The sequence below is a fragment of the Merops nubicus genome, unplaced genomic scaffold, assembly GCF_000691845.1.
Source record: "Merops nubicus isolate BGI_N331 unplaced genomic scaffold, ASM69184v1 scaffold23542, whole genome shotgun sequence".
NCBI classification, from domain to species: Eukaryota; Metazoa; Chordata; class Aves; order Coraciiformes; family Meropidae; genus Merops; species Merops nubicus.
This window is the reverse complement of record NW_008594828.1, coordinates 2,931-16,134: the sequence shown is the minus strand read 5'-3', so window position 1 is coordinate 16,134 and position 13,204 is coordinate 2,931. Positions and strand designations below refer to the sequence as shown.

At 36.5% G+C, this 13,204-nt stretch overlaps 1 protein-coding gene across 1 annotated transcript in view; it reads left to right on the top strand.

Annotated features, from left to right (window-relative positions):
- Positions 1-13,204, top strand: part of TBC1D32 (TBC1 domain family, member 32) — a gene marked incomplete at its 5' end in the record, with an annotated part of 59,304 nt that overhangs the window by 43,844 nt on the left and 2,256 nt on the right. The window contains 5 exons of the mRNA XM_008935890.1: positions 6,131-6,200; positions 7,000-7,115; positions 8,057-8,211; positions 10,789-10,929; positions 12,695-12,883. Of these exons, the coding sequence (XP_008934138.1) occupies positions 6,131-6,200; positions 7,000-7,115; positions 8,057-8,211; positions 10,789-10,929; positions 12,695-12,883 (671 nt within the window). The remainder of the gene's footprint in view (positions 1-6,130; positions 6,201-6,999; positions 7,116-8,056; positions 8,212-10,788; positions 10,930-12,694; positions 12,884-13,204) is intronic.

Sequence of the window (13,204 nt, the reverse complement as noted above, 5' to 3'; positions counted from 1 at the left end):
ATTGTGTTTCTTGAGATGAGGAATTGATTATCTTTAAAAATGACAGCTTTCTAAACCTCTAGGTAGTTGTAATTAGAATAACACAGTCATTCATCTGCTCTGGAATCCCTCAGGATTTCAGTCTATTATAAAATTTGCAAATATAGAAAAATCAAATTACTTTGGGTTGTTACCATTTTCAAGATAGGAGAAGGAAAAATATCTGCTAAGCCACTGAGCAGTTACGGTGTTTAATTATAACACAATCTTATTTGAAGTTTGCTTTCTGCTAACAGCAGTGTTACTGCTGTGATGTGGATTCAGATGAGTAAAACAACTTATAATATGTACATTAAATGTTAATGGATTCTGTCTATCCCCTTTCCCAGAATTAATACTTTCTATTTCGCTTTTATTTTCTTTCTTCTTAAAACAAAAACAAAAACAAAAACCCACAAGACATTGAAAACCAAATTATTGATGTCTAGCTGTAATAGGCGATAGGTTGGCAAGAAACTGAAATTTGCTATAGTATTAAAATCATCATTACCCATTAGAGATATAAAATTCCCAAAATAGCCACTTGCTCTTCCTGTTAGCAAATTCCATTCATTGCGACATAAATGCTTTGTGGAAACGTATTAGTTTTTGCAAGGATCAAACGTACCCATTTCTCAAAGAATTCCACTCGCAGAGTCATCAGGTATGCTAATGTCTGGACTTCTCAGTTGATCTCCACTGTGTGTTGAAGGCTACACAAGCCTGGGAATGCTACAACTGCTCAGGATCAGCTGGATTTTTTGATAGCTCTGGTTGTACAGATGACCTTGCAGTTGAGTTCTCTGTTTCCACCTGACTTTGTCTCTAAAACAGCTCTCCCATGTACTGCCTAAGGAACAGAACCTCAAGGATTTCAGGTCTTGGCTGTGAAACTCAAATGTTACAGTGTATTCCTTCTCTAGATGAGCCTTAGTTCTACAGCTGAATAAGATCTCATAGAAACTTTTAACTATTTAATGAGCTTTTAATCTTCTAATGGTCAAGTGGATCGGGTAATGAGCTGAGAAATTTTTAAAACACCAGTGGGAAGCTATCAGTGTAGAGCTGATCAAGAGTATCAATGAAAAATACAGGACTATAACCTCAAATTGGGCTGAAAGGGAAGAATAAGGAAGGACATTCTTCCCTTTTCCTGCATCGTTTGATGAATGAACATTTCTAAAGACAGGTGCCAAGTTTAAAGATGCTGTTAGCAAAAAGCATTCTGCCCTTTGCCAGTTCATATGTAACTGGGATGAGAATGTGGTTCTTCTTAATGATATTGCTGCCAAAAATAGCTCCAGTATTTGTGACAACCAGTACATACGTAAGAAGTTCTAGATCTGAATATTTTGGTTGTGTATTATGACAAGCATATTGATGATATAACAGTTACAATAGTCAAGGTGAAAGTGCATGTGAGATTACCTAGCTCTGATGAGGAGCCAACAACATTCTCCAGCAATTATTCTTGGATTTTGTTTACATCGTTTCCATCCACAGTTCAAATCCAAGATTAATAATACTTTTCTTTGAAATGTTGGAGTTTTTTTAATAGACACTTATAACGATAAATATGAGAGTCAGAGGGTTAGAAGTGCATTAGATGTGTAGTCTGGTGGAGGAGATAACACCATCAAAAAATAGTAGCAAAACAAAAGAAGAGAATATAGTGAGAAATGTATGACTCTAAATAATGTTTTAAAATAGAAAGCTTTCATAAGGACATCGGGAGGAGAGAGGATAGGTACTGGCAAAAGGTTCTGTATTGACTGCTTGAGTACCTGGCCCACTGACAGTCCCAGTGCCTAGGCACCTGTTGAAGAGTAAGTAAAAAACCTGTTTTTTTGTTAAAAACCAAAAACATAGTTTTTGTGAGTTCCACAATTTCAATTTATATGGACAAAGCCAAGGATTAGAGATCTGATAGTGAACGTAACTATGTACTTGAAAGATTTTTGAAGCATCTGCAGGAGATACATAGGTAGCTCTGGCCATCATGGGAGTTTGAACTATTTGCAGTATTATTACTCACATGGTTCCTTTGAATCAAAAGTATTTTCCATCCACAGAAATAAAACTAGTCTTTCTTACCATCACAGAAGTGCAAAATGTTAATGAATATTAAATTTCAAAAGAATATTTATGTAGCCATGAAAACATGTGGCCTGGGCACCAGGAAGTGAAAAAGCTAGGTCAATAACCCCTAAGCAACAGCTTTAGGGATTTTCTTCACTTAAGACAAAAGAGAAGCCAGTAGTTTCTTTGGGGCAACAGCAGTTAAACAGGAAAATGAATTAGTTATTACCTAAAGACCATGAACAGTGTATGAAGTATGCCATAAAGCTTGACATCATGTCATTCAGTGTGAATGCAGTGTAGCCCATTTTCTGACTTAAAAGCTTCTTTGTGGTAAGAGGGAGAATAAATAAGAACTTTTGATTCTCTGGAACACTGAGTCTGATTTGGAGGTAGAAAGTTTGCATACAAGAGGAAGATTACCAAGTCACAGGAAAAAATACTACTTTATACTATAATAAAATTCTATGGTTTTTCATGTATAGTGTGTGGGAGGGGTGTTGTTTTATTTGAAGTTATCATTGACAATTAATGGTTTGCAGTCCTTGGTGTTTCAAAGTAAGCATTTTCTCTTTTGAATGAACAAGATTGTGACAAATAGTGGGTTTTAAAAAAAGATTTGAAAGCAGACTCACCAATATTTCTTATGATTAATTTATCTGAAGTGTGTATGTAGGTTGCTAATATAAAGAGCAGTTACATGGATTAAAGGAAATATTCACAAGTAGAAATGTTCCATACTTAGTACTGTGGTGTTTTTTATGCATTTTAAAATGAGAAAGTCAACGTTATATTATAGTAGGTTTTTTGAAATTGTAAATCAGCTCCCAGAGAATTCTGATATCCTTCAAGTCATGAGTTTAATTTTAGCTTAATTTCTATTTTACAGACATTTACATTTTTAAAGAGTGTAAAAAAGCTGTTCAACACGGAATTTTTTCTTCTATTTGATAAATAAAAAGGAAGCTCACAAAGCTGAATGTTGTTCATTCCATTTAATAATAGCTACAGTACTGTATCATGGTGTTATCTAATTCACAGTTCAGAGAGGTGTTCTGTCCTTTGCTTAAGGATAAATGGCATTCTTATTCAGAAAATGGATCTGTCAATGCCTTTTGTTATGAAACCCATCATGTTTCAAGACAGTTATAGCAGGTGGTTTGAAAAAGATTTTCCAAATGAGTTTTGTAAAAAAAAAAAAAAAAAAAGTTCAGTGTATTAAATCAGAGATATGAGCATCATTACAGTAAACAGTCACAATATACTTCTGCAAGCTTACTAGCCAATTTTTTTTTATCCATGGATTGCAATATGTAGTATTTCAATATTCCACTTATAGTTAATAACAATTTCCTAAGTGTAATGGAGCACTTCAGGGTCTTTGGTCCAGTTTTTAATGAGTGGGAATTGGTCCTTTGTGTATTCTAATTGACTTAATGGTTTTCTAAAGGCTAGTCTTCCCCAAATAGTAAGCAAAATGGAAAATCAAAAGTTCTGACCTAGGACAAAGAACCATGGGTTCCCATAGTGAGTTGTGGATTGACAGCAACTTGACTGCCTAGAGCACAGAGCTATGATTATATCAAATACATTGTCGTACAAGAGCAAGAGGTTTTGCCTTGTTGAGGTAACATTCAATACAGAATTATTATTCAGTCCAAACTCTGTTAATTTTATCTTCTTTGACAATACAGGGAGAAATATCAAAAGAAAAACTGATGAGGAGAAAACCCCTTTCAGCAACTAAGAAATTATTAAAAGAGAGGAAAAGGCAATGAGCATCATAGAATCCTTTCAGTTGGAAGAGACCTTTAAGATCATCAAGTCCAAGCATTAAGCTAACACTACTAACTCCTCTGCTAAAACAGATCAGAATCTGTCAGGATTGGAAGGGACCACAAGGGTCATCCAGTTCCAACCCCTCTGCCATGAGCAGGGACACCTCCCACTAGATCAGGCTGCCCAGAGCCTCATCCAGCCTGGTCTTAAAGACCCCAGGGATGGGGCCTCAACCACCTCCCTGGACAATCCATTCCAGGGTCTCACCACTCTCATGGTGAAGAACTTCTTCCTCACCTCCAGTCTGAATGTTTAACATCCTTAACAACATCAGTGAAGTTAGTTGTGTTCTTTTAATTTTAATGGGAAATAAGCATTCAGTACTTGATCTAAACTGTTACGGAATGGAAAAGGGATTCAGACTGTGGGTTGTGATACAGCTGTTCCTCATGACAGCCTTGCTGGACTGGGCTGTCAGCTTCTGCATTGCCACCCATAGGACAATCCACCTCAAAAGAGAGGCGATGAGGTTGTTACACTGCTTGCCTCCTCCCCTGGCACTAAATACGGTCCTATAAGGACTGAGTTAGCCACTAGTCACAGCCAACTCATTCAGATCCCACTTGGTTTTGGTATGGTAATTGCAGCCTGAGTAAATGGTATCTTGGAACAGAAGCTGTAACAAGATAGGAATTGTTTCACTCGTCTCGGTGTGTTCTTAACTGAAATGGTCTATGATTTTATATTTATTCTTCCAAATATGTTGGAAGAATGAACAAAATGTTGCTTGTATACTGCTATGCAAAAGATATTTGAACTTCTGTTCTTTGGGTAAAAAAGCCTCTTTGATATGCATTTACTATTTCAATCAGATCACATTATTGAATGAATTTGTTTTGCTCAGGGACCTGTTGATTCTTCCCATATATTAATGTATTTGTCAAAAGTACAAGGTAAATTTCTCATGACCATAACATATAATCATTGTCTTCTATCAAAGTTATGACACAGCAGAGGTTGGTTTTCTTCTTATGCCAAATTTTATGTCCATTGTTGAGTGTAATTTTGTTGTATTGTTTTCTTAATGAAAATGTCAACCTACTTCATTTCATCTGAACAGTGCCTTTTTTTTTTTGTCTTTAATTTCTCTTCTGAACCAGAGAAATTTCCTCCCTTAACCTTTAAATATTTCACCCTTAATGCCTTAATCTTTGTTTGCTTACCGGGACCATAGACTCTTTACCTGGATAGGTAGCCAGGGAGTCCTTCAGTTTGGTTTCTCTGTATCTTTGAGAAGGATATAGAAAAAGAGATGCTAGGTTAAGGTGTGATCTGCTTAATCAGATTTTTTACATTTATCACTTACATGAATATATTTTAACTTCTGCTGCCATATCTCTTATTTACATATTTAACAAATTACATCAGTTGTTAGGGTGGTTTTCTTGGTTTGTTTCATTTGTTTGCTACTTTTTTTTTAAGTAGCACTTTTTAAAGAAGTGTATTTAAAGGTTTAAGCCCTCATCTTTGTAACATATATTATTGAACTGTAACTTTTTTCTGAGATATAATTATCTGAGATTATATATGAGATTATATATATACATGGGATAAAAATGCCCCATTTTTAATAGCATTTAGAATTTAACATTTTGAGAAAATAACACAGCAAAGGTGACTTTATTTCATGATTTATCAACTTACCTAACTTGGATTTTTAGTTTAAACAAATGCAGAAAATATGGCATATATTACTGTGTTAAAGAACAATGCATAAAAATACAGGATTTTAAAAATCTGTCATTGATGAAGTTTTCTGTGATTTGTATCAAAACAGAATTTTTGTTACTAAAGTTGTTTTTACAGCTAGGAGACTTAAAGGCCACTGGAATGGAAGAAGGTCGACCAGAAAATCCTGCTTTGTCTGATTTCTTGTCCAGAAAGGATAAAGCTCTACTAAGAAATGGGACTGAAAAAAAAGATGTTTTTTTACACTGTCCTGTAAAGCTAATGATAACCGTAATAACAGTGGAGATTTCTGTATAAAGAAAAGGTGATTTTAATAAAAAATACCAACAAATGTGTATGAAGAATGCAGGTTCTTTATGCATCCTTTGCAAACACTACTAAACTCATTTGGAATAAGGAACAGTTCTTCAGAATTGGTATTCATACATAAAAGAAGCTTTACATTAGTATTCAGTTAAAATCATATTTATCATAGTACTTTATTGTATTTTTTCTTTTGTTTTAGCCATGAATGCAGATGTGAAGAATGAAAGCCTTTCGTCTGTGCAGCAGCTTGGTGTTGAAATGACAGTCAGGTACATGGTATTAAAATATTTCCCTAGTGTATTTCTAGGATTTGTTTGATTTTTGTGGAATGACTTTAATGGTGCTTAATCCATCAACTCAATACTTTCTACCATTTCAATCTAAAGATCATCTTTAAGAAAATGAATTCTAACTCTGAAAATGAAAAAGGTATTAGTACATAATTAAATTATCTTACAGATTGTATAGGTTATTATCCTTTTTTGTTATAAAGGCTAATTGTAACTTGTTAGGAAGATTTACCATAAAATCACATTATCCTGAGTTATGTGCCTTTTTTAGCTCACATAACGTCTCTAAATAATTCTGTTTAGCTAAGCTTAGTTATATGCCATTTAAACATTTGGCTGGTAATTTGCAGAGCCGTGATGAAAGAAAAGCTAATGTGTCTGTACTTCCACAGATTGTTATCTTTAGCATTAATATTTGAATTCTGATGCTAATAATTACACACACCATATTCTTAGATGGAATTCTAAATAAGATATGTGAAGAAAATGAGTTGTTAGGGTACTTGCTTGCTCCTCCCTACCAGAGTCTCTAAAACTGAACTAAGAGGAATTTAGGTGAGGAATTGTAACACTGAATAGCAGATGCTTAGGGTGTATCCTTCCTACATAAAGCATGATAGGCTATATTAAACCATTTATGTCTATACCTGTAATAGTGTTTATGATTAACAACACTGACAGCTTCACGTGCCTACTAAATATGAGTTCTTGGTTTTTAGGAATTAAAAAAAAAAAGTTTAACCTTTAAACAGTTTTGATTTTTAACTTTTTGTTCTAGATATGGAAAATACCTAAACTTGCTAAAAGAACATGCTGAAAATGAGCTGTGCTTCGTGCTAATGAATTGTGAGAAATTTCTGGAACAACAGCAAAGAACTGTGGTATCCTCACTTTGTATCCTTTCTTGATGACATAAATTATATTGTCTAAAAATGCCAGTGGAATTACAACTCCCAGTATGAGCTTTTGATGGTGGCATAGATGTGTAATATGAGCTGAAAGAAAATACTGCAGTACTTTTACTTTGAAATGTTCAGCTAAAATGCATACCCAGTGCACTCAGGAAAATCTTCATCTTTTTGTTTCTGTACTTCATTAAAATTGTAGGTCTCATTCATCTTTGTCATAAACTGTTCTGGAGTAGGATCACACCTCTCTATAGGTGATCGTCTGCAGATTGACTGTGAAGTGCACCTTTGAGCATTAATGAGTATTTGTGGTACTCCCACAAAACAGTGTTAATGGTATTGCCTATGCAATAATATGTGGCTGTAATCTGATCAGCAGAAATGTTTTGACTTCTGACTCCTTTAGATCTACTATGGAGCTTTTTTTAATATCAAACGTACCTGTTTCCAACAAGCATTTCTATATTCTTCAGGTGTTAGACTTATGTCCCTATTAAAATACACTTCAGATATATTAGTCAGAATATGCTTAATCTCTTTTTAAAAACTTTTCATTTACTTTGTTTTTTTCATAATCTACAAAACTCCTGTTTTCCTCCTCTACCATTCTCCTTTCCTGTACTACAAGCACGCTTATTTCCATCTGGGTTTTTTTTGCATTTACTTGTGTTTTATTTACTTTTGTGGGTTTGGCTTGACTTATGGACTGAAAAAAAAAAGTACCATGTAGGAAAAATGGCTTAAATTGTTCCTCTTAATTCAGTTTGAGAGGCAGCCATGCCTCAAGAAGCTGCTTTCTGTGCAGCCATATTCCCCTTGTCCCATCTCTAACAAACCAGCTGTTGCCTTGGTGTACACGGGCCTGGAGAGGAGGAGGAGAAGGAGGGCTGAAGTTCTGGCAGGGAGCTCCTTAACCTTCTCATGCAGGCTGCTTGCAGGAGTGCTATCCTGGCTACGACTGGTTTGCATCTTCTGTCTTCCTCATCATGTCAGGGGACAGGGAGAAGACCCTGACATTTCTTCAGCAATTTTCATGTCTTCTTGTTTCAGCATTTCTCTGGCTACCAAGGCTGCATTTGTCTGTAAGAATTTCAAAAGTGTTTCTTTCTGAAAGGGAACTTTGCAAGTTTCTAAAGAAGACTTTATCAATTTCTTTAGTTTGGGGTGGGATTTTTTAATGCCATTTAAGTTTTCCTTAAAGCCCTCTAACTGAATATGTGACCCTGAAAAAGTCTCAGAAAAATATAGAATCATAGAATCCTTTAGGTTGGAAGAGACCTTCAAGATCATCACGTCCAATCATTGAGCCATTAGGGCTCTAAAGTCCTCTGCTAAAACAGATCAGAATCTGTCAGGGTTGGAAGGGACCACAAGGATCCCCCAGTTCCAACCCCTCTGCCATGAGCAGGGACACCTCCCACTAGATCAGGCTGTATAGAGCCTCATCCAGCCTGGCCTTAAAGACCCCCAGGGATGGGGCCTCAACCACCTCCCTGGGCAACCCATTCCAGGATCTCAACACTCTCATGGTGAAGAACTTCTTCCTCACATCCAGCCTGAATCTGCCCACTTCCAGCTTTGCCCCATTCCCCCTAGTCCTGTCGTTACTCAATAGCCTAAAAAGTCCCTCCCCAGCTTTCTTGTAGGCCCCCCTAAGATACTGGAAGGCCACAATAAAGTCACCTCGGAGCCTTCTCTTCTCCAGACTGAACAGCCCCAACTCTCTCAGTCTGTCCTCGTAGGAGAGCTGCTCCAGCCCTCGGCTCATTCTCGTGGCCCTTCTCTGGACACGCTCTAGCAGTTCCACGTCCCTTTTGTAATGGGGGCTCCAGAACTGGATGCAGTACTCCAGGTGGGGTCTCACCAGAGCAGAGTAGAGGGGGAGAATCACCTCCCTTGACCTGCTGGCCACACTTCTGTTCATTCAGACCAGGATCTGGTTGGCTTTCTGGGCTGCAAGTGCACACTGCCAGCTCATGTTGAGCTTCTCGTCCACCAGCACCCCCAAGTCCCTCTCCTCAGGGCTGCTCTTCAGCCAGTCCCTGCCCAGCCTGTATTGGTGCCTGGGATTGCCTCGGCCCAGATGCAGGACCTTGCACTTGGCCTTGTTGAACCTCATGAGGTTGGCTTGTGCCCACCCCTCCAGCCTGTCCAGGTCCCTCTGGATGGCCTCTCTTCCCTCCAGCGTGTCAGCCACACCACACAGCTTGGTGTCGTCAGCAAACTAGCTGAGGGTGCACTCAGTGCCACTGCTGGGGACATGTGTGGTACAGCCTGGTGTCGATGTTTGCCCAAATGGTTGTCTAAAAGTAGTGAAATAACAGGTAGACTGGTAGTAAAGGCAATGTTATTGAATTTTAAAGCTGGCAGTAAAATAAATTTTGTTAGTGGCATTAAATTCTGTGTGAAGGCTGTGATACTGTTGAATGACCTTTTTTTGTGTTTTACAGTGTGCGAGTCCATCATTTTGATTTTTTCTTTTTTTTTTTAATAAAACTATCAGTTTTAAATGTACTAAATACATTAGAATGTATTCAGTAAATTTTAAAAATTATTACTGCCCAAGAACTGAATGCTTGACCATTTTATATTATTATCTTGGATCAAGTCTGTAGTATAAGAAACATAATTACCATCTTCTATTAGGAGTGATATCGTCTATTTAAATTAAAACCCTTCCAGTTTGACTTTTTACATTGTCACATTGTCTTGAATGTTTTGAACATAAACTATAAAATAACTGTAGTCTTTACTAGAGAACTCTAGTGTGTAAGAAGCACGTATTAGACTCTGCATCTCTTCTGCATGGAAGATTTTTGTTAATATTAATTGCTTTGGCCTGTCACTAGAAGTGACTGTATTGGTCCACTCACAGCAGTGAGTCCAGCCCTGAGGTTGTTCCTAGCACAAAAAAATTTTACTCCATTGTGTGAATATAATTGCTGAATGCTGTCAGTGCTGCAAACTTCACTGTTGTCTTCCATACAAGAACAAGACAACGTTGCAGGGAGGTTGCTGAAGTGCTAATGTTCATTCTCAAGACCGAAATGATTTATTTTTCATAATATATCTTGAAAACACAAAGAGAAAATTAATCTCTTTACATAACTACCACAATGTGAAAACATGAATGAAGAATTATCCAGCCATTGGATTGTGATACTGCCTACCTCAGGAAGGAGGAAATTTCTGAAGGATGTACCTTGACTTTGCAGCACGAAGCCAAGGACTCATTACCTAGAAACCAGGCACTGGTGTCCAGAGCTTTTCACAACAACAGTTTCTCTATTCCTCCTTTGACAATTGAAGCTTCAATGCAATAAAGAGCTAGATTGCTGATGCAAAGGAATAGTCAGGATAAGTAATAATAAGTTAATAAATTTATATCATATATAAATTGAATGAATATATATTATATAATAATAAAATTAATGTTTCTAACTTCTAATTCTCATTAGTTTACTAGTTTTTCCTGATGGTAGTACTAGATTTTTTGTTTATTCTATTTCCTCTCTCTAAAATAACTGGGATGATTTCTTTTACAAGTAAATGCATATATTTTTATATGCTGTTCTCAGCAAGGTATTTTAAAGTAATACATTTTTGTAGTCTGTAATCCTTTTCCTCATTTTTGTTGATGATGATGTTGTTGTTAATAGATGCACCTGCCTGTTACCACAGTGGAATCTGGCATCCATCCAGTCTATTTTTGCAGTTCTCACCACATTGAAATGCTGCTGAAAGCCGAGCTGCCCCTTGTCTTTTCAGCTTTCCATATGTCTGGTTTTGCTCCATCCCAGGTAACTGATGAAAGCATATCAAGATATCATCAACTTTTTGACTTAAATCCACAAAATCTTAGACATTCAGGAACTACTGTAAGTTTTCCATACAGCGCTTATGTGGTGGTGATGAAATTAGGGGTAGGAAACAGTACTGAATGCGTAGTGACTTAGAATGTCTGAAAATAGAAAGCAACTGACTTTAGTAGAATCATGACAGTGTAGTGCTGCTGCTGACCTTGCGTTACATGTTCATCCAGAAAACTTGATAAAATAATATAAACTAAACCTTCAGATTTATCATTAAAAATAAATGGAATGCCTTATTCCCTGGAATAATTTCTTAATTTACCATAGGAGGAAAATGAGAACTTTGGGATACATATATAATAGGAAGCAGTTCAGGTGTTATGGTAGCTCATATAAAAATAATTTTACTCTACAAAGGTACAATCAGGTATCACGCTATTCTTCTATATTGAAAGAGGTGTTACTAAAGACTGTTTATCCATACTGTTAGCTTTCATTTTACCTACTTACTACAAATCTTTGGTAATACAGAATGCTGTGTTTGGAGAATTACTTGTAATGACTGTGGTCGTGATGGAGTATAAATGGCTTCATGAAACAATGAGACTGCCAATGCAGAGGACCTCTCACCACCATAAGAAAGCTTATTGCTGTTCAAAGGCATGAAAAATATTTATAATCTTATGCCTTGAGAATTCCTTTTTGCAACAAGATTTGTAGTTTAAGAGAAGTCTTAATAGGGTCAGGTGCCAGTGGGGTACATACATGGCTTAAAGTAGCTTGGGATTTGATTTTAGGGGAGAAGACTGGCACATGAGGGTATTTAGCTCATCATAGGAAAGAGGTGCTTATAATAAGGTTCCTGTACTGGGGTGGGAAAGCATATGGGGACAGTTGTCCTTCCTCAACTATTCTTGTGTAAGTTATCCTGTATGCTTTTTTAATTGTTTGTACTCAATAACAGACCAGTTACTGTTCTAAAATGCTGACAAGGTTTTTCATTTGGGGACTTTTTTTTTTTTTTTTTTAATTTAATGTATTACTGAAATGCCACTGTATATTCTGTGTGATTTTTGCAGTTCTACTGCAGGGTTACAAACAAACAAGCCTGAGCTGTGAAAACAGCTCTGATGTATTTAAGTGCTTGTGTGCATCAATAAATACCTGAAGAAAAGATCTAATGCCAGAGTATGGCTGCTGTCATTTAATTAGAATCTTGGTGCTTCTTCTGCTGTGTGTTTTTAAACACTTTAAGGACTAATTAGCAGAAGATTTGTGGTCTAGCCTTAAATGAAATATGCTGTACACGTCTTAAGTGATTTAGAACTGGAAAAAGGAGTCACTAAATGCATTCCATACACACTTCATTAAATGAAAATGGTTCTCAGGGAAGGGCCAGATATTCCTTTAAGGCAAAGAACCTCTCTAATTTAAAGGGAGATCCACATTAAACACACCTTCAGTACCCTCGTTACCCTTTAGGCCACATTTAAAAAAAAACTTTAAGAAATTACCTTTGTTTTCATTGTGCTTTGAGTTTTATGTCTCAGCCTCAGGAGTTACCAGAATATGTTCAGATAAGTGAGGTGCATGGATATGGGCTGTTATATTTAACAAGACTCACTAGAAGTCTGTTCAGAGTCTGTGATTTAAAAATGGCCATTCTTGGCTTCTTTTGTACTTTATCCCTTTTATTTTCAGAAGTAGACTGATGTTACAAAAATTTAATTATATGTATTTCATTCTCATCTAGATTTGTCTGCAATGGATAACACAGTGTTTCTGGAATTACATGGACTGGAATGAGATCTGTCACTACATTGCTATATGTGTTTTCCTCGGTCCTGATTATCAAATATATATGTGTATTTCTGTGTTCAGACACCTACAGCAAGACATCCTGAAGCACACTGAAGCCCAGGATCTCCAGGTTTTTCTTAAAGTAAGGGTTTCTTTTTTAATTTTTCAATTTCTGAAGGAAGGTTCTCAATACTGAAAATATACATGCTACTTAATCTGAAGCTTTTACTGAGTTTCAGTTACTGATTTTAAGTGAGGAAAATAATACTTTCTTTTTATTTACTTCGTGGTATGAAATTGTGGTATACTAATTTCCAGAAAAAATAGCTTTCCTGCATTTTGTCCTGATGGTTCCCATTGTAAGCAAAGTAGATACCCACGTTAAGTAATGAGGTCATTTGATTCAGTCCTCTCTGTGTGGCCTCAATGTCATTAAACCAGATGTTGTCCAGAAAGGTTGGTT